Source organism: Cynocephalus volans, chromosome 2, assembly GCF_027409185.1.
Source record: "Cynocephalus volans isolate mCynVol1 chromosome 2, mCynVol1.pri, whole genome shotgun sequence".
In the NCBI taxonomy this organism is placed as follows: Eukaryota; Metazoa; Chordata; class Mammalia; order Dermoptera; family Cynocephalidae; genus Cynocephalus; species Cynocephalus volans.
This window is the reverse complement of record NC_084461.1, coordinates 225199963-225222571: the sequence shown is the minus strand read 5'-3', so window position 1 is coordinate 225222571 and position 22609 is coordinate 225199963. Positions and strand designations below refer to the sequence as shown.

The following is a 22609-nucleotide window of genomic DNA, read 5'->3' as shown; positions in this document are numbered from 1 at the left end:
ATAGTTTTAGCCTTTATGCCCTCCTGAGTTTCCAAAAGCCCACTGAATGACCAGAGGTCTATTAAAACAAGTGAAAAAGTCTGCTGCTGCATTTGAGGACAGGACGGTGAAGTCAAAGAGCAGAATCGATGAGGAATTTTTGATGACACAAACCAGACGAAATGCACTATATGAAAAGACCACCGGAACGCACAATTCACTGCAGGCAGAAGAAGGCTCTCTGGGAGATAGGTGAGCCCACCTCCTCAGTAGAAGAGCAGGAAACCTGGGGGCAGAGCAGCAAGGGCAGAAAGCCACTGAGCCGCCCAGGAGGTCAGGATCACACCCAGAGAGCAGCCAGACCCAGGCTCCTGCTGAGAACAAGCTTCTGATGCACTGGTTAAAAGCTTGTGTTTGGAATGCAGAAGGACCCAGGTTTAAGTCTCGACTGCAACCCAGAAACTGCATGTCCCCGGGTAAGCCACTCGGTTCTCACTTTACTGACTCCCAGGGTCTCACGGTGCCAACTATAAATGCAGAATTACAGAACCTACTCTACAGAACCAGTGCACAGAATCATCAACAAATGTCCATCACACTAGACATTGTTTTAGGTATGGAATGGGGCCCACAGAAGACAAGTTCTCTGCCTTCAGGGATCTTGCATTCTGGTAGAAGAGACAGACAATGAATGGATAAATATGAAATATGTCAGGGTGGGTGGGGTTTTATATAGGATATCAGGAAGGCTGCTGTATTGAAGTGATATTTGAGCAGAGATGTTCAGGGATGAGTGATATGGCATATTCTGGGGAGGATGTTCCAGCAGAGGGGACAAGTGGGCACATGGGCCTTTACACAGCATGCTTGTTTAAGGACTAATGAGGAGGCCAGTGTAGCTAGAGGTGAACGAGAGAAGGCACGGTGGTAAAAATGATGTCACAGAGGTAGTGGGGGCTGGATCATACAAGGCTGTGCTGTCCGGTACAGTAGCCACTAGCCAAATGTGGCTGTTAAGCACGTGAGATGTGACCCTGCATTGAGATGTGCAGTTAGTATCAAGGCCACTGGAGTTTGAAGATGTGGTACAGCAAAGAGTGTGAAGTACTTCATTAATAATTTTATGTTGGTTGCAAGTTTAAATGATAAGATATCTATCAAAGATATATTGGGCTAAATAAACTGTATCATTAAAATTGGTTTCACCTGGGGCTTTTTTTTTTTAGTCCTTTAATGTGGTTACCAGAAAATTTAAGTTACCTACTTCGTTTGCATGACACAGAGCATTAGAGATCACAGCAATGACTTTGGCACTTATGTTCAGCGATATGGGAAGTCAGCAGAAATGGACACTGCATGCTTTTCATTTTTCTCAGCACCTACTGGGAAAAGTTTATGAATGTAGAATTCCATTCACAGACCAATTGTCCAAATGGAAAGGCAAATAAAGATATTGCGGGGGGAAGATGTCAGGTTCAAGAAGGAGTAATAAATAACAAAACCAGTAAAGGTTAAGTTGCAATAATAATTGTTTAAAATGTAGTGATGAAGTTCAATGAAATTAGCAAGTAATGACTATTGAGACAGGAGACACAAAGTAAAATTAAAAGAATCTGGCAACCAATAAAATTGGATCCATTCCAAAATTCGAAATGGATCAGAGAAACGTAGTAAAAAAGCAAAATAAAGCCAGACAAGTTCTTCAGGTTAGCTCTCCTGATAGATGTGACTGGTTTTATGCTTTTGACTCAAATTTCCATGATATCAATGAGGTTAAGGACTTTTTATGAGCTCATTGGCTATTCTTTTATGAAACACATGTTTAAGATTTCCACCCATTTTTTGCAGTGCTGTTTTTTCTTTCTTATTGATTTGTAGGTGTTCACATATTCTAGACAAGAATCCTTTGCCAGATGTATGCATACGGATATGTTCTTACAATCTGTGGCTTCCCTTTTTATTCTTTTATCAGTATTTTTAATCAGAATAAAAGTTCTAAATGTTAATGTAACCCACATTTTTCTTTCCCTTTATGGTTGGTGCTTCATGTGTCTTCTTTAAAATATCTTTGCCTACCCCAAACTGAGGGAGATACGCTATCTTCAGGAAGCTTTATTTTTTTACCTTTCTTAAGTTTATGACCCATCTCTAATTAACTTTTGTGTGTGGTGTGAAGTAGGGGTTATGGATCATTTTTTTCACACAGAGATACAAGGAACCCATCGCCATATATTGAAAAGATAACTCCTTTTTCACTGCACTGCAAGGCCACTTTTGTAAGAAATCAAGTGATAGCATGTATGCAGATCTGCTTGGGGGTCTTTATTCTGTCCCTTTGTCTACTTGTCTGTCCTTGTGCTAATGCCAGATTGCATTAATTACTGTGGTTTTAATGTAAATCTTGAGAATTGGTATATAAACCCTCCACCCTGCTCCTTTTCTTCAAGATTGTCGTGGCCCTTTGCAGCATTAGCCTAATTTGACAATTTCTGCCTCTCTCTTTCTCTCATGCACTGCTGCTGAATAGTATCAATAACAAAATAAATAACAATATGATTAAAAACTAAAAAATTAAATATCCTTGCATCCATACTGACATCAAGAAATAAGTGAATAAATAAGTGCGGGAAAGGGGACAGGTCTTCCTTACAGAATAATCCCAAATAATCCCAAGTAATAAATGTAGAAGGACTGAGCAAAATAGAAAATCACACTAGTATGCCATAGTAAAAACCACTACAAGCAAAACCCACCGATGAATGCAGAATTAGTGGTTACCAGTTCAAGGAAAAACAGGATACTTGCATAGCCTTAACATATCTCCCTAAAATGCTGTTCATGACTGTGGTGGTTTTAACATGTCCACGCTTTCTTTGCACTCCTCCCTTCAGGAGATGGAGCTTAACTCCCCTGGCCTTGAGTGTGAACTGGACTTATGGGCTGACCTCTAACACATAGAGTGTAAAAAGGAAAAAATAGTAGCTTTACAGCAAAGAAACCAGGCAGGCACTACCTTAACCAAGTGGTGGAGTTGAACATCTCCGTTGATAAGAGTATTGACGACACGTGTGAGATGCAGCGAGAGGCGACCTCCACCTGTGCGCCACGCTTCCCCAGAGTCTACAACTCCATTTCTAATCATCAGAAAACCTCGCAGTGACCCAGATGAAGGGACGCTGTAAAGATAACTGGCCACTACTCTTGACTTTTCCATGACGAGGCCGTGAAAGAAAAGGAGAGATTGAGGAGAAAAGTAAGGAGACACAACAACTAAATGCAACCAACTGACACCCTGGACCAGGTCCTAGAACAGAAAAGGAACATTATCAGAAAAACTGTCAAAATCCGGTTGAAGTCTGGAGCGTAGTGATTCAGGGTGTGCTGATGCTAATTTCCCAGCTTTGACAAACACACCACAGATATGCAAAACGTGAACGTTAAGGGAAGGCAGGCGAAAGGTACATAGGAGCTCTCTGAACTATCTTTACAACTCTCTGTCAAGCTATGATTATTTCAAAGTAAAAAGCTGTAACATATTTTCTGGAAGGCTCTTCAGCAGTCTCTTCAGAGTGGTTATCAGGTAAATTTATACAAGCAAGTCCATTTTCTATTTTATACATTTCTGGGTATGGCTTTTTTTTTTTTTTTTCTTCTTCTTGAAAAGTAGCATTTATAATGAAAAATAATTCCATTTGGATTTTTAAAAAGCCACTCCAGGAACTGAGTATGGAGAAGAGCTAACCCGAGAAGAGAGACTCTCTTTGCTTGGGACAAAATTACTGAGAACTTTCAGCATGCTTTGAGTCCGTAAAGGTGCTGCTTAGGCCCTGGAGTGTGGTTAAGGCTTGCAGAACAGCAACGGCACAGAGCACGGTTACTCACCAAGGTGACTTTCCTCTGTGGTCTCAGCAGCTTGGGTTTATGGAACGTGGCAGCTATAGGGGCTGTGGAAGCAGAGCAAGGGTTTAGCCTCAATCCCCTCAGGACTTCAAACGCTCACCTGTTAGGAGCGTCCTGGACGTACTCCGCACAGACCTACAGACCCCCTCCTGGACCCATGGAAGAACTCCAGGTTCTGATCATTGGGTATCCCATCCTGGAAGTGCTGATCCCCTAGTCTCTGGACGGGTCATTGTCTCCTCTCAGGAGGTCAATAACACAACTCTGATCAGGTGTGCAGGTGAGGATGAGGTGCGCCTGGCAGAGCCTGAGGCTGGTACCTGCCCATAACACCCATAGCGATGACCTCTGATCCTCACAGCAGCCCTGTGAGGTCATCAGGGAGGAAACTGAGGCTACTTCCCTAGTCTGTGAACAATGTGGGACTTGAACGTGGCATTGAAAGCCAGGGTCTGCCACTTAGCTGCCTAAGTCTCGTGTTCATCTTTCATAAGGGAGGGTAATTACTCCTCTGGAATGAGCAAGACAACATAGCAGCACGACGCCTGGCCTGGAGCAGGTGTTCTCTGCACGTTCGCACCCAGATCTACACTTTCGTGCCTCCCCAGCACGCCCCAGCTTCCAGCCCTCCCTTTGGCCTCACCACCACCAGCTTTCACCAGAGGCCCTGAAGGGTCCCTAGTGGATGTCACGTGAAGCCACCATTGAGGGATAAAATGTACACTATGGTGTTATTAAATTGTTCACTTGGGCAATCCTCATGTTCCCAACTGTATTCCAAATTTGTTGAGGTATGAACATCTCCTAACTGGCCAGGTTTTTTAGGAATGCTCTAGAGACAGTCTTGGTTCTCCTTTGCCTAATACAGTTCTTTCCTTCAACACCCATCATCCTCACTTACATTGCTCTAAATCATAACTGGAATCATGAAATAACCATCAGTTTTATCCCCAGAGCAAATGCAAAATAAACTGCACACCTGGTGGATGTCTTTATTTTTTATTATTATTTTTTTAAATTTAATTTTATTTTATTTTACTTCTCAAAATATAATGTACTTGATTTTCATGCCCTTTTACCCATTCCTCTCCCCTGGTGGATGTCTTTAAAAAATGTCAGAGAGCCTGCCTTGCTGTGAACAGATGAAGACAAGACGTTCACACCCCCTGCCCCACTCCACCTTGTGTAGAGCGTTTTAACAGTTCAAAGTGAAATATGATGTGGAATCATCTATGTGTGTTGGTCCTCCCCCTGTTAAAGCTATGCTGGGCCCCTGGCGCCACCCCCACCCCAGGGACAGGGCTGAGGGCTGAGACGGTCAAGCACTGGTTATGACCAGAATCCAGGTGGAGTCTCCAGACCATATAACCACTGAATGGCATGTCCTCCACCTGCCTGCTCTCCCATCCTGATCCCACATTGAGCCCCAGACCTGCCTCTGGATCAGTCTTGGTGGCTTCCATGTGGGAAACTGCAGGCCAGCTTCTTCCTACCTTTGGCAGGGATGGCAGGAGGGACGTCAGCCTTCTCCTTCCGCCTCTTGCCCTTCTTGGGCTGCAGTGGGGCCAAGCTGGTCACACTGGTGACGGTCTCTCCTGAGCTGTAGAAGAAAAAGGTCCCGGTGAAGCCAAAGGCAGGTTTGTTGCAAAGGGGAAAGGGAAAGGAACCAGTCATTTCTGAGTGCACCCTGTGAGCCTGTGTAAGGAAGGGCTATCTCGCAGCTGGGCTGGGCTAGATCAATGCTTATCTCCAGGGATGTTGGAAGTCTATACGGATCCTTGGCCAAGATAAAGAGGATAAGATGAGCTAGTCAGTGATTTATAATGTGCTGTTTAAAGTCCAAAGTTCCCTGGAGGGACCCCAGGACCAGCTTGGCTGCCTTGTTTAGGGATGTATGGGTGATGTTTTATGATTGGTTTAATTGATTTCACAATGTGGCTTGACTGTATCACCAGTAGGCTATTAAAGACACCACTAGAAACTTTTACAGTGAAGCTCCCCTAAAGCCAGGATTCCTTGCACATGTCTTTGTGGCTCATAATGCGAAAACAAAACACCTCCTGAGCAAGAAGAAAGGACCCTGGGGAGCTGCATCTGGAGGTCTCTAGGGTCCCCCACGATTGCTGGAGCTTTCTTCTCCGGCTGTACTTGACCTTTAGTACAGGCTGAGTTCACCCTGAGGTGTGTTGTGAGGGTTTCCATTGATTTGGCCCTGTGCAATCACTGCTGTATAAGGTGTGAGGGTTTCCATTGATTTGGCCCTGTGCAATCACTGCTGTATAAGGTGTGAGGGTTTCCATTGATTTGGCCCTGTGCAATCACTGCTGTATAAGGTGTGAGGGTTTCCATTGATTTGGCCCTGTGCAATCACTGCTGTATAAGGTGTGAGGGTTTCCATTGATTTGGCCCTGTGCAATCACTGCTGTATAAGGTGTGAGGGTTTCCATTGATTTGGCCCTGTGCAATCACTGCTGTATAAGGTGTGAGGGTTTCCATTGATTCGGCCCTGTGCAATCACTGCTGTATAAGGTGTGAGGGTTTCCATTGATTCGGCCCTGTGCAATCACTGCTGTATAAGGTGTGAGGGTTTCCATTGATTCGGCCCTGTGCAATCACTGCTGTATAAGGTGTGAGGGTTTCCATTGATTCGGCCCTGTGCAATCACTGCTGTATAAGGTGTGAGGGTTTCCATTGATTCGGCCCTGTGCAATCACTGCTGTATAAGGTGTGAGGGTTTCCATTGATTCGGCCCTGTGCAATCACTGCTGTATAAGGTGTGAGGGTTTCCATTGATTCGGCCCTGTGCAATCACTGCTGTATAAGGTGTGAGGGTTTCCATTGATTCGGCCCTGTGCAATCACTGCTGTATAAGGTGTGAGGGTTTCCATTGATTCGGCCCTGTGCAATCACTGCTGTATAAGGTGTGAGGGTTTCCATTGATTCGGCCCTGTGCAATCACTGCTGTATAAGGTGTGAGGGTTTCCATTGATTCGGCCCTGTGCAATCACTGCTGTATAAGGTGTGAGGGTTTCCATTGATTCGGCCCTGTGCAATCACTGCTGTATAAGGTGTGAGGGTTTCCATTGATTTGGCCCTGTGCAATCACTGCTGTATAAGGTGTGAGGGTTTCCATTCTTTTTATGTGTTATCTATGATAACTCAAAGTGATAGAATGATAGCCTTTAATCAGTTAAGAAAGCCAAGGCTTAGATGCTAAATGACGGCTGTATGTGACACTGTCACCGAGCAGCAAACAGTAACGGTGAAAAGCAGACCACTGATCTTTCTTTCCACTGTCTCCACAGTTTTGCCTTTCCCACAGTGTCATATAGCTGGAATCATACAGTATGTAGCCTTTTCAGACTGGCTTCTTTCACTTACTAATATGCATGTGAGGTTTTTCCATGTTTTTTTCATGGCTTGGTAGCTCATTTCTTTTTAGCACTGGATGATATTCCACTGTCTGCATGTACCACAGTTTATTTATCCACTTACCGACTGAAGATGTCTTGGTTGCACCCAAGTTTTGGCAATTACGAATAAAGAGGACATAAACATCCATGCGCAGCTTTTGGTGTGGATATAAGTTTTAAACTCTTCCTATAGATTTTATACATTTTTATCATACTGTATTGCAATTTTGCATCCTTCTTTTTATGTAATCTACATTCCCCATATTGTTACATTCTTACAATATTCCAGTGAGAAGATAAGCCATAGTTTACTTAGCCATTTCCTAACATCTAAACATCTCATTTGTTTCCCAGTTTGATATGCAAAAAACACAGCTAAAAATATATTTGTGCATAATGGATTTTCATTTTTAGACTTTCATTTCGTTAGATTCTTAGAGCTCGAATTACTGTCACAGACAAGGACCATTTTAAAGGCTATTTAATACCCACTGTCAAAACAATTTCCAAGTCAGGAGCTATCGGGTTAACAAATGAGAGTATCTATGTTGTCACTTTTTTTAGCATCAATTTTATCAATTTAAAAAATGACTCATTTAATGAAGAAAAATGTGATCCCCTTTTACCTTGCATGTCTACGGTTGCTAGTGACCATGATTATTTCCCATGTCTGTTTGACATGTCTCCTTATTCATGATGTGTGGACATCTTCTGCTATTATTTAGGACCTTGAGTTTTTCTCATAGATTTGCATGCACCTTTTACATCAGTCTGACATATTTATTGAAAATATTTCCTCCAATTCCCTTTGAATTTTGGCTTCTCGTTAAATGTGCAATTTTTCTTTGTTTTTGCTAATACCTTTTGATATTTTCCTTTCTTCTGTTGCCTCTGAGCTTGGATAATCTCCCCAACTGCACCTTACACACTGCAGAGTCAAACAGCATGCCACCTCCTCTTCTCTTTTCTAGGATTTGATTCTTTAGCTCTTTAATATAAAATGGAGGCTTCCAGAATATCATTTATATGAACTTATGCCATCATGCTCAGGGCTTTCAGACAGCTGAAAAGATCTGCTTTGTCATCACCATTTTCCTTCGAAACAGTAAAATGCACTAAACTAAATTTAGTTTTAATTCATATTTTTACAATAAGACCTCATATAGATAGTGATTCACCACAATGACATACGATAGACAATTTTTCCCTCAAAATCTTGTTTCTCTCATTGAGCTAGCAGAGCTGGTAAAAACTATTGCCTGAGAAAGCCCACCTTATGATTACCTTACAAGAAGCTGTTCTACATCTTGGGTTGAAACAGGGCTGCATTTCGTCTCTGACACAACACAGTGAGTGTTGCTGGAGCCAATCAAACTGAGAAAGACAGAAAATAGGCCCAGAAACTCCCTCTAATTTAGAAAGCCATAGGATCAGAGAGCAGCACTATTTGTGGGCAGCTCCTTGCTGAGGATGGCTGTTTTTCTGTCTCCAGCAAGGCAGGAGAGGGCACTTACGGGGCCCCTATTGTAAGATGTGCACAGTTCCAACCTGCCCAGAATGAGTCTCTGCTGCACACTTGACACAAAGAGGATGGATTTAGTGAACAGGACAAGGGGCAGAGGCTTGCACTAAAGCTGGGTCTGCTCTGGCTAGAGAGGTGGCCCTGGGCAAGTCACTTCCTTCCCTGGACCACCATCCCCAGACTGTAAAATGGGAGATTTACTCTTGATATCTATCTCAAAGTGCTATTATGAGGGCCAGATGAGACAGTAAAAATTAGATGAGGCATGAAAGTGAGATGGGAGGTGCTCAGTTTCCTTGGGTTCAGGTTTCAGGACACATCTCTGGGTTTCAAGCCACTCGCCAAGGTCTCACAGCCTTCCTCTAGGCCCTCCCCTGGAGGAGAGGTAGTTTTGCTTGCTAGACCTAGCTTGGTGCCAACATGGGGAAGCTGAGACCCCACGGGGGAAGACTTATGCAGAGCCAGTGGCTGGGCATGCTCAGTAGAGAAGGATTATGTAACCCTGGTAGACAAGCATGCTCAGTAAAGCAGAATTTATCCCTTGAATGATCTCCCAGTAGAGTGCTAAAGAGCACAGAATCTTCTTGAATATGTTCAGTGCACGTGATGGGATTTGACCAGTGAATATGCTCCAAGAAGAGACCAACTGAGCATGTGCAGGACTATGTTACACAACTGGGAACCACCCGATTATTTGACTGTTCACTAAACAGCATGAATATGTATTAGATACTGAAACTATAAAGGCTGAATCCTGGCAGAAGGCGGGGCTGTTGCTCACTTTCCTGGGGCCAACCCATACTTCGCCAGCTGATGTATGTGTCTTTACTTTTCTGTTAAACTTACTCTCAGCAAGCAGCTGCTCACTCTCTTGAGCCCACCTGCACTCTGTACTGAACTTTAAGTGTGCGTTTCTGACTTTTGTATTAAACTTGGTGTGGGCCTGCTCAGTCTCTGGAGCTAGGCTGCACTCTCTCTGTGGAACCTGTATTTCTTATCTGTTATATTAAACTTGTTCTCACTTTCTACTGTGACTCTGCTCTTGAATTCTTTCCTGTGGCAGAGTCAAGAACCTGGTAGGAGGACAGGGTGGGTTAAGGCTGGCCATCCAGCCTCTCAAGACCCTCCCTCTGGCATCCTAAGGACTAAATCAGATGAGGCATGAAAAGACTAGTTAACAACCTACCGTAGTCTTTGGCATATGTTTCACAGTGCAAGCCAGGGAATATAATGGTGACACTTGGGTATTTCATGGTACCCATGTTTCAGCCCTGTGGGAAGGGCTGCAAGTTTCAGCTTAAACCTTGATCAGGAAATCTTTCTGCCCAGGATAGTAGCCGGGCTGGGCCAGTACTAACCCAGGACAAACCAGGCAGGTAAGAAGAAGAGAGAGTTTGCTCCCCTAGCAATGGACAGCTGCCCAGGACACCAGGCAAAACAGACAACTGGACTGCACACAACACTGAACAAATTCTGACCAAACATGTTTTGCAGATACTTAAGTTAGCAGTAGTAACAGCTATATTTGTGTCTATATGTGCAATGCACTATGGAAAGAGCTTGGTATCTGTAATCTCTGGCCCTCCCAGATGAGAAAATAAGAACTCAGATAGGTCTAGGCCTTTCCCAAAGGTCGCCAGCTGGGCAGGAGATCTGGGATCCGATCCAGGTTGGCCTATCTCCTTGGCCCTGAAGCAAGGACTCTGGGCCCAGCCACACAACAGAGAACAAGGAAGCCAAGACCGAAAGAGGTTCCATCGAGATCTACAATCAGGCTTAGAGCAGGTACCACAAGGTGACATCTACATTCCACTGCATTTTAAGTTTGTATTAAATTCACGGTGGGGACTGTTGCAGCTGCTCAAACCCTTACTCTGGTGGCAGGAGGAGGGGCCAACCCAAGTGCTGGATCTTGAGGGCCCAAGACCAAGGGCCACCCTGGCCTGAGAGTAGGCTGGGTAGGAGGGTTGCAATTCCTGGGAATTCTCTGGAATAAGTGATGCCAGCCACCAAAATGGAGGCGGGGGCATGATGGGCTGGCCTCATGGAAATCCTGTGCCTCTAGAACTAAGAATATTTGGGAGTAGAGAGAGGGAAGAGTAGAAAACACCGTAAACTGAACTGATTCCACCAAAGAACACAATTATTACTAAGAACCGTACACCCAACCACACCCTGCTTCCATAATTAAATGTGAGACCAAAGCACGTGCATGTTGACACTCAGCGCCCACCCGTGACAAAGTGAGTCCTCAGTCCTCCCTCTAATGTCCCTGGGTCACCGTATGGCCATCCTTCCACCAGCCTGTCTCTGGGACTTGCTGGAGCTGCGGCTAACCGTGCGAGCGAAGCTGCTTTCATACATCTGACCGTCCCCAGACGCCAGGTGTTCCCTCTGGTCCAGGCCAATCTTTCTGCCTGGACATATGGATTATGAATCAAAATGTTTCCTCGAGGTCCATTAAATCTAATTCACTGCTGAATGAGTAGGTGCCTCTCATCCCTGGGTACAAAACTGTCTGTCAGGTGCTCCAAAGAGATTTGTTGTGTTCTGAACCGGGACAGCAAGGGACATCAAGTGCTTTTGTCAGACCAAAGATCCCGACCCAGAAAGACCCTGGTGAGTGGGGCAAGAAGCTGTGCCGGCTCAGGTCCCCTGACACCCTCTAGGCCTCCGGAGCTCTTGCTGCTCCACACTGTCTCTGAAAGGAGCTGCAGCAGTCAATGTGTTTCACCTGCAGAAACAACCACACGCCTCCTTTCGCCTGCCTGCACATCTCGGTTGCAACAGGAGATTGCCTGACATGGGTCAGGAGAGGGATCCATCATTTCCTTTCCATGCAGCTCAACAGCTGCCCCTTTCCCAAGATTTCACATGGCTCACTAGTCACTCCTTAACCCTGGACGCAGCAATATGGTGGCAATTCACTGTCACCTTGTCATTATTATAAATAACATTAACAATGAATAGATACCCCCTCCCCAAAGTCAGCTGCCATTGACACAGGCCAAGGACTCATGCTAACAGGGCAAACTTCCCAACCTCTCATCCTAGGCTTCTTGCGCTTGCTCTAGGGCTTTACCTGCCACTGGAATATAAAAGGTCAATTGGTACCACCTGCTAGGAGCTGCTTAAAAGTTGCAGAACTTCACTTTTAAGATGGATGAATGGCACCACTGACTCACGGTGACCCCCTTGAAATGACTCTTCTTTTAAGTAAGTAACACGTGTCAGGCAAGTAATACATGTCAGACAATTGTGTCTGGCATGTACTTAATGGGCATCACCTCTCATTATCTTACCAGTATTATCACCATCGTCATTGCTATGGAATCTGCTGAATCCTCGAATTGGTAGTACGCCCGGACAGCATTCTCTAAAACCTGCACCAGAGCCGGTGTGCCTAGAAAGAGCAGCAGACCCCGAGGGTCACGATGCATCGCTTTCTGCTGCTTATGTCTTGTGACCTTTCTGCATGGGTATTCTCAACAGCATTGGAATAAAAGCTGCTCCTCTGTGAGGTGGCTGCAAGCCATCTCCCTGTCTGCAGTCTGCCCATGACTTTTTATAACACTGAATGGTTTACGTCATGCGAGAAGTTTATCATTAGAGCCACACTCAAGAAGACTCTGCCGCCGCCAGGTGAGCTCTTCCTCCGCAGCCACTGCTGGTTTCACCACGTCCACAGCAGAGGCTTTGCCAGGCTGGCACTTTCGTTTGAGCTTAAAATTTCTGAATGTTAACTGGGAAGATCAGAAGGCGCTTCATTAATATTTAGTGGTGCCATCCAGTGTCCTGGTCTCCGGTCATAATAATAATGGCAAGGAGAGGTCACTAGGTGACCTTCCCAGGACCCACCCCCTCAGGGTTGAGGCCATGTGTTTGGCGGTATTGACCTCACCCCCCGTTTGGCACAATCTTACTCCCTCTGGCCACAGTGCTCAGTTTACACTGGCCCACTCACGGGGAGGTGCAGAGCTGTGTTCGTTCACGTAAGCTGTGGGCATGCATGTCGGCACCTTTCCCTTCCCAAGGGAGCTGAGCTGGCCCGAGGATGCATTACCATCTGGAGGCAGCACTACCGAGAGAAGGGCAGGGAACGAAAGCCACTGTCCCTCGATCCTGTGTCCCTCTGGATAGAGCTGCCCTGAGGCCCGCCCACTGCAGCGGCCCTAGTCAGGGAAACTAGCCAAGTCCGTTCCTGGGTAAGACCATCTAAGCTGGCTCTTCCGTCACCCGGAATCAAAAGATTCATAAATGACAGGGGCTGGCCATTTGTCTAATAGTTGGCAGTTTTATTCATGTTCTTAGTCAATGGAGACTAATTTGCACCTTGCAGGGTTTTTATGAGGATTAGAAATAAATCCCACAGGGAGAGAGCCAAGCTAGCGACAAGTGGCCGTTGTGGCCGCCCACGCCGCGGGAGGTGGTGGAGGCCCTGCTGGAGCCGAGAGGTCTCCTCCGCATCCGTCAGCCCGGCTTTGCCCCTCTTCCGCCTCCTCCCTGTCCCAGATCTCCCGGGCCTGCCCTGGGCTCCCAGTCTTTCCACTCCACAAGCCGCAGCACCCGGCCCAGGCCGCACCCGCCATCCTCATGAGGAGGGACATGAACAGAGAGACCAAGGGCAGGTTTGAGCATTAAAAAAAAAAAAAAAGATGGCGGTGGCTGCGGTGGTTGGTGCGGAGTAGCTGAGGTGGAAAAGGCGGCCACTGGGCCTCAGGCAGCTGGGAAACTTGTGGACCTTCCTCTTGCCGTCTCTTAAGGGAGGACTGCTGCTGGTGGCCAGTCGTGGGGGCTGACCGCCACTTTGCCGTTGGCAGGAGAGGCTGCCTCACTTACAGGCAACAGCTTTGAAGTACGGAGCAGGAAAAGAACTGTTTCTTAGCTGCAAAAGCGAGTCTCTAAACAGGGAACACGGCGCCAGGGCTGCTGTTGACACTGCCAGGATCCCGGAGGCCGAGGCCACGCTGAAGGCGGCCAGCTGCCCTATTCAGGATTCGAGGTTTCAGGCCAGCATTAAAGAAGATTCCTGGGAGCGCCTGAGCCGCGCCGCGGGACTGAGTGAGCAGCTCAAGGCGGCAGCGGCCAAGAATGGGGACGGTGACGACGCAGAGGCAGAGAGGGTGCCGCCTGACCCGGCACAGCCCTGTGAGTGACCCCCGGCCCTGCCCTGCTCGGGGGGCGGATGCCCGCCCAGCTTCCGCCTACCCCACCGGGCCACTCACCAGCCCCAGGGCTGCCTCCATTTTCTCAGGTGGTGGCGGCTCCGGCCCAGCTCAACCAAGCCTGTCCTCCTCGCCCAGCTCAGCTCCTCACTGAGCCTTCCCACTCGCTTGCCCTGGCGTGGGGCTTCCCGGGGCCTGTGGGCCAGCCTACCCTCCCACTCCCTCCGCAGTTCTCTGGCAGGGCTGGTGGCGTGGGTCGTCTCCGGCCAGCCTCGGGAGGGCAAGGAAGTACGGGCTGGGCCGACTGTCACTCCACCGCACCCTGGGCTCTGGCCCCCGGTAAACTTCCTGTTACCAGGAGGCAGATACCATCTCTGTGGCCACCAGTTTGGAAAAATGCCTAACCGATTTCTGGTTAGGAATAGTGTGGTCGGAGAGTTCCCGAGTTCGCTTGAACCTGCCGGAGAGCTGACTGCGGGCGGGCACCGGACTCAGTCCGCGCCAGGGGGATACAAAGGTGAACCGTGTGCTGCGGGCTCCTCCCCCGAGGAGCTCACGCTCTGGTGTGGGAGATAAGACAAGTACACAAATAACCGCGATACCAGGAGGAAGGTGATAAGTCCTGAGAAAGATCTACACAGTGCTACAAAGGCACCCAGAGCGACTGGTCGTCTGCGCCTAGCAGAAACCTGGTAGACTTCCTGGGCGAGGCGGTGCCGAGCAGCGTCTTGAAGGCCCGGCTGATAGATGAGGGTTGCAGAAGACACGTCCCAGCCCAGCCCACTGTGCACAGAGCGGGGAGACGTCTGGCTAGGGAGGCAGAGACTCAACAGAAACCACACACCCTGTGGGGTCGCCACTGGTGATCCAACAGCCCAGGCCAGAGCGCATGGAACAGGGAGAAGTCCTGCACGGGAAGTGGAAGCTCAGCAGAGATCACACACCCTGAGGTACCGCCCCGTGATCCAGCAGCCCAGCAGAGTCCAAGCTGACCAGAGAGGTGGCTCCCCGGAGAGGCCCAAGACCCGAGGCAACCACACACACAAGGCACTAGAGGCCAACTGAGCAGTCACGGAGGTAGCCATACCAAATTGGCAACCACAGCAACATCTTACTCAATAGTCTCAAACCGGTAGACTGTGAAACCCCCTGCCACAATGAATAAACACCAAAAAAAGATACCAGAAATACAAAAAATCAAGAAAGTACACCACCAAAAGTTAATAAATCTCAAACTCTAGACCCTATAGAACAGGAAGCCCTTGAAATGACTGACAAGGAATTTCGAGTGATAATTCTAAGGAAACTGAATGAGATACAAGAAAACTCAGCTAGACATCATGATGAAACGAGGAAAAGTATACAGGACCTGAAAGAGGAAAGGTACAAGGAAATCAATGTCCTGAAAAAAAAAGTAGCAGAACTTGCCGAACTGAAGAATTTATTCAGCGAAATAAAAAACACAACGGAGAGTTTAACCAGCAGGCTTGTCGAAGTTGAAGAGAGAACCTCTGAACTTGAAGATGGGCTGTTTGAAATAACACAAGCAGACAAAAAAAAAGAAAAAAGAATCAAAGGCATTGAAGAAAATCTGAGAGAGATATCAGACAACCATAAGCGCTCAAATATCCGAGTCATGGGTATTCCAGAAGGGGAGGAAAACGGAGATTGCATTGAAAACATATTCAACAAAATAGTGGCAGAAAACTTCCCAGGTATAGGAAAAATCACAGATCTTCAGATCCAGGAAGCTCAACGATCTCCAAACGTATTCAACCCAAAAAGGCCTTCTCCAAGACATGTCATAGTCAAATTGGCAAAACTCAGAGACAAAGAGAGAATCTTAAAAGCTGCAAGAGAGAAGCGTCAAATCACCTATAAGGGAGCCCCAATCAGGTTAACATCAGACTTTTCATCACAAACCCTAAAAGCTAGAAAGGAATGGGATGATATTTTCAAAATACTAAAAGACAAAGATTGCCAGCCAAGAATACTCTACCCTGCAAGGCTATCCTTCCGAAATGAGGGGCAAATAGTATATTTCTCAGACAAACAAAAACTGCGGGAGTTCACTACCACAAGACCACCCTTACAAGAAATCCTCAAGGGAGTACTGGGTTTGGTTCCTGAAAAATAACTACCACTGCCATAAAAACCTAAGAAAAATCTAAACCCGCTAGTACAATAAAAATGGCATTCATGAAGAGAAAACAAGCTAACAAAAACACTATCTACAACCTAAGGAACCAACAAACAAAGAAACCAAACAGTAAATCAGAAAGCAAGGAACAAAAGACACCTAAGACAACCAAACAACCAATAAAATGCTAGGAATAAATCAACACCTTTCAATAACAACTCTTAATGTTAAAGGCTTAAATTCTCCAATTAAAAGACACAGACTGGCTGACTGGATCAAAAAGCAGGACCCAACTATATGCTGCCTACAAGAGACCCACCTCACCCATAAAGATTCACACAGACTAAGAGTAAAAGGATGGAAAAAGATTTACCATGCAAACAGAAAAGAAAAACGAGCTGGAGTGGCTATTCTTATATCTGACAAAATAGACTTTAAACTAAAAACCATAAAAAGAGACAATGAGGGACACTACTTAATGATAAAAGGACTGATCCATCAAGAAGACATAACAATCATAAATATGTACGCACCCAATGTTGGAGCAGCCAGATTTATAAAACAAACTCTATTAGACCTAAAGAAGGAAATAGACACTAATACCATAATAGCAGGGGACCTGAACACTCCACTGTCAATATTAGACAGATCATCTAGGCAAAGAATCAGTAGAGAAACACAAGATCTAAACAAGACTCTAGACCAATTGGAATTGGCAGATATCTACAGAACATTCCACCCAACAACCTCAGAATATTCATTCTTCTCATCAGCACATGGATCATTCTCCAAGATAGATCACATATTAGGTCACAAATCAAGTCTCAATAAATTCAAAAAAATTGGAATTATCCCATGTATCTTCTCAGACCACAATGGATTAAAACTAGAAATTAATAACAAACAAAACTTTGGAAACTATACAAACACATGGAAATTAAACAGCATTCTACTTAATGACATATGGGTCCAAGAAGAAATCAAGCAGGAAATCAAAAAGTTTATTGAAACTAATGAAAACAATGATACATCATACCAAAACCTGTGGGATACTGCAAAAGCAGTATTGAGGGGAAAATTTATTGCATTAAATGCTCACTTCAGAAGAATGGAAAGATGGCAAGTGAACAACCTAATACTTCACCTTAAAGAACTAGAAAAACAAGAACAATCCAATCCTAAAGTTAGCAGACGGAAAGAAATCATTAAGATCAGAGCAGAACTGAATGAAATTGAAAACCAAAAAACAATTCAAAAGATCAACGAATCAAAAAGTTGGTTTTTTGAAAAGATAAATAAAATTGACAAACCATTAGCATGGCTAACAAAAAAAAGAAGAGAGAAGACTCAAATAACAAAAATTAGAAATGAAAAAGGCGATATTACAACTGATTCATCTGAAATACAAGGAATCATTCGAGACTACTATAAACAACTATACGCCAACAAATTTGAAAATCTGGAGGAAATGGATAAATTTCTGGACACACACAAGCTCCCAAAACTGAACCGTGAAGACGTAGAAAATTTGAACAGACCAATAACAATAAAGGAGATTGAAGCTGTTATCAGAAGGCTCCCAACAAAGAAAAGCCCAGGACCAGATGGATTCACAGCAGAATTTTACCAAACATTCAAAGAGGAATTGACACCGATTCTTTACAAACTATTCCAAAAGATTGAAACGGACGCAAATCTCCCAAACTCATTCTATGAAGCAAACATCATCCTGATACCAAAACCAGGTAAAGATATAACCAAAAAAGAAAACTACAGGCCGATATCCTTGATGAATATAGATGCAAAAATCCTCACTAAAATACTAGCAAACAGAATACAGCAACACATACGAAAAATTATTCATCACGATCAAGTGGGATTCATCCCAGGGATGCAAGGTTGGTTCAACATACGCAAATCAATAAATGTGATACACCATATTAATAAACTCAAACACAAGGACCATATGATCATCTCTATAGATGCTGAAAAAGCATTTGATAAAGTTCAGCACTCATTCATGACAAAGACCCTCTATAAGTTAGGTATAGAGGGAAAGTATCTCAACATAATTAAAGCCATATATGCCAAACCCACTGCCAATATCATCCTGAATGGGGAAAAGCTGAAAGCTTTTCCTTTAAGAACAGGCACCAGACAAGGATGCCCACTCTCACCACTCCTATTCAACATAGTGTTGGAAGTACTAGCCAGAGCAATCAGAGAAGAGAAGGAAATAAAGGGCATCCAGATTGGAAAAGATGAAGTCAAACTGTCCCTGTTTGCAGATGACATGATCCTATATATCGAACAGCCTAAAACCTCTACAAAAAAACTGTTGGAATTGATAAATGATTTCAGCACAGTAGCAGGATACAAAATCAACACACAAAAATCAGTAGCATTTCTTTTCTCCAATAGTGAACATGCAGAAGGAGAAATCAAGAAAGCCTGCCCATTTACAATAGCCACCAAAAAAATAAAATACTTAGGAATTGAGTTAACCAAGGAGGTGAAAAATCTCTATAATGAGAACTACAAACCACTGCTGAGAGAAATTAGAGAGGATACAAGAAGGTGGAAAGATATCCCATGCTCTTGGATTGGAAGAATCAACATAGTGAAAATGTCCATACTACCCAAAGTGATATACAAATTCAATGCAATCCCCATCAAAATTCCAAAGACATTTCTCTCAGAAATGGAAAAAACTATTCAGACATTTATATGGAACAATAAAAGACCACGAATAGCCAAAGCAATGCTCAGCAAAAAAAATAAAGCTGGAGGCATAACACTACCTGACTTTAAGCTATACTACAAAGCTATAATAACCAAAACAGTATGGTACTGGCATAAAAACAGACACACTGACCAATGGAATAGAATAGAGAATCCAGAAATCAACCCTCACACTTACTGCCATCTGATCTTTGACAAAGGCACCAAGCCTATTCACTGGGGAAGGGACTGCCTCTTCAGCAAGTGGTGCTGGGATAACTGGATATCGTTATGCAGGAGAATGAAACTAGATCCATACCTCTCACCATATACTAAAATCAACTCAAAATGGATTAAGGATTTAAATATACACCCTGAGACAATAAAACTTCTTAAAGAAAACATAGGGGAAACACTTCAGGAAATAGGACTGGGCACAGACTTCATGAATACGACCCCAAAAGCACGGGCAACCAAAGGAAAAATAAACAAATGGGATTATATCAAACTAAAAAGCTTCTGCACAGCAAAAGAAACAATTAAAAGAGTTAAAAGACAACCAACAGAGTGGGAGAAAATATTTGCCAAATATACATCTGACAAAGGATTAATATCCAGAATATATAAGGAACTCAAACAACTTTACAAGAAGAAAACAAGCAACCCAATTAAAAAATGGGCAAAAGAGCTAAGTAGGCATTTCTCTAAGGAAGATATCCAAATGGCCAACAGACATATGAAAAAATGCTCAACATCACTCAGCATCCGGGAAATGCAAATCAAAACCACATTGAGATACCATCTAACCCCAGTTAGGATGGCTAAAATCCAAAAGACTATGAACGATAAATGCTGGCGAGGCTGCGGAGAAAAAGGAACTCTCATACATTGTTGGTGGGACTGCAAAATGGTGCAGCCTCTATGGAAAATGGTATGGAGGTTCCTTAAACAATTGCAAATAGATCTACCATACGACCCAGCCATCCCACTGTTGGGAATATACCCAGAAGAATGGAAATCATCAAGTCGAAGGTATACCTGTTCCCCAATGTTCATCGCAGCACTCTTTACAATAGCCAAGAGTTGGAACCAGCCCAAATGCCCATCATCAGATGAGTGGATACGGAAAATGTGGTACATCTACACAATGGAATACTACTCAGCTATAAAAACGAATGAAATACTGCCATTTGCAACAACATGGATGGACCTCGAGAGAATTATATTAAGTGAAACAAGTCAGGCACAGAAAGAGAAATACCACATGTTCTCACTTATTGGTGGGAGCTAACAATTAATATATAAATTCACACACACACATACACACATACACACACAAACGGGGGGGGGGGGGTAAGAAGATATAACAACCACAATTATTTGAAGTTGATACAACAAACAAACAGAAAGGACATGGTTGGGGGGGAGGGGGGGAGGGAGAAGGGAGGGAGGTTTTGGTGATGGGGAGCATTAATCAGCTACAATGTATATCGACAAAATAAAATTAAAAAAAAAAAAAAAAAAAAGCTGCAAGAGAGAAGAGTCAAACCACCTATAAGGGAGCACCAATCAGGCTAACATCAGACTTTTCATCACAAACCCTAAAAGCTAGAAAGGAATGGGATGATATATTCAAAATACTAAAAGACAAAGATTGCCAGCCAGAGAGGCTGAATGACTGGCCCAAAGTCACAAAGCCACGGCTCGAACTGACACCAATGCTGTCTGAATCCAAGTGGAATGCTCTTCTCCCTATCCAGGAATATCTCGTCTCCCAGGCCCATCCTGTGGGTCCCGACTGTGGTCCCGACTGTGCAGGAATGACTGTCGGGGACACAAGAGGGAGGCAGCCAGGCAGACACATGCTCGCATCACTGACCTCCACCACCACCTGCCCGCTCAGGTGAACGTGGCAGTGGGAGGGCACACAGCATTCATGCGGGCTAGAACCAAGCAAACGACAACCAAAAATGGTTGGAGCACAGCACGGATCTGTTTTACATTTCTGTGTCCTTCGAAACCGAAGATTCTCCCTCAGCGTATCACTCCCAGCAGGCAGACGGGACGCCTCACGCTCTGACATGCATCCCAGGAAAGCCCCTACAAGAGCTGATTAAACCCAAATCCATGGTCACAGTCAAGCCCACTCGATGCAGTGAATTTGGCTTTTGCAAACCAGTGCCTCTGATAAGAGGCCCCTGGACTTAAAGTCAGGGGACACAATGCTGCAGCAGCCACTCCAGCACCATAACTGTGCCGTCTGCTTCTTCTTCGTGCCCTGACTGGCTGTAGCATCCGTTCCTTGGTCTCGTGTATGAAAGCCGACATCTTGAGCACTCACAGTCAAATCCACACTTCCCAGCACATTGGGACGGCGTGCTGGTCCTGGAGCTGGGTGGCTGGGCTGGGGTCTCTATCTGTGCTACGGGCAAGGGGACCTCAGCACATCGTCACACTCTTGTATCTTACTTCTCATCTGCAGGATGGGGACAGTGACAGCCCCTACTCGTGGGGCTGCAGTGAGGAGAGAAGAAGGTAGTGTGTGCTCCACACCCAGCACTGCTTGGGAGGTGGCACTTCACACAGCACAGCTTGGTTACTGCTATTGAGATGACGACTGCCAGCCCTGGCATCTGGCCCTGCCACCTTCCTCTGCCCTGCATCTCCAGGGCTTCTCACACCCAGGGACCAATTTCCTCCAGCCCCAGCCTTTCACCAACATGCTACTCCCTCCCCACCTCTGCATGTCCCCTTCCCCAACCCTTCACCTGGAACGCTCTGCCTCATCCTTCAAGAACTGGCCCAAATATCACCTCTAGGAAGCTTCTTCACCAGTCACAGACCCTGGAGTCGGCATTAGCAGCGCCTGCCCTGGGTGCCCGGGACAGCTCCGTGGGCATCCCTAGCGTAGGAGCGGCCGTGGCTGTACTTCCTTGGGTCTCCCATTAGACAGGGACCTCAAGGGAACAGTCTGTGTGTTATTTTATCCTCACTCTATGGACTTTTAAGCTGTTCAGTATAGAATAAGAGACACTCAATGAGTCCTGACTGAATAATAATAGAGCCACTGGCACAGAGCTCCCTTCTTTCCAGGTGCTGCTGGAAGCTCTTTACCCAGACTAACTTATGTAATCCTCCAAACACCTCTATGCGTTAGGTCAATTATAGTCCCCATTTTTCAGAGAGGTTAAAAAACTAGCAGAGGGCACACAGCTGTCAGGGGCAGAGTCCGGATCTGAATCGAGGCAGCCTGACCCAGAGCTTTAACCATCACCACAGATTGCCTTCCACGGAAGGAATAAATGTTTGGAAACCCTGTGACTATTCAATATTTTAAAAATGAAATACTTACATCTCTAAGTTATGAGCCTATATCTTTAGCTTGTCTTTGAAATCATATCTTCCCTTCACTCTGAGATCCTGAACAAATCACTTATTAATTAAATTCCATACTTCCATTGTCAGGGTATATTTAAAAATCTCTGATGGTTCAGAAAATGCCTGAAATTTATTCAGCATAAATAACCTGTGCCCATGACTATCTGTGAGAGAGCGTATGCACCAGAAAACAGAAGAAAGCTCAGATAACTTCAGCTGTGCTTGCTAATAGCATAGGTAACACAGTGTCCACCTTAATTTCTCTCATTTGCAAGCACTTTATGGTCTCAAACCCCTTGGAAGAGGTTGAGCAGAAGTTCAGGAGACAGACCGGCTGGGAACTGTCTTTGCAGTGCCCCCATCCATCCCCTCAACAACTTCTGTGACTTGA

General features: G+C 45.2%; 1 protein-coding gene across 1 annotated transcript in view; it reads right to left on the bottom strand.

Annotated features, from left to right (window-relative positions):
- VSTM4 (V-set and transmembrane domain containing 4) overlaps window positions 1–22609 on the bottom strand; it is a 99186-nt gene that overhangs the window by 22441 nt on the left and 54136 nt on the right. Inside the window, exons 6-7 of the mRNA XM_063087500.1 lie at window positions 5373–5479; window positions 3862–3923 (exon numbers count right to left, since the gene is read on the bottom strand). Of these exons, the coding sequence (XP_062943570.1) occupies window positions 3862–3923; window positions 5373–5479 (169 nt within the window). The remainder of the gene's footprint in view (window positions 1–3861; window positions 3924–5372; window positions 5480–22609) is intronic.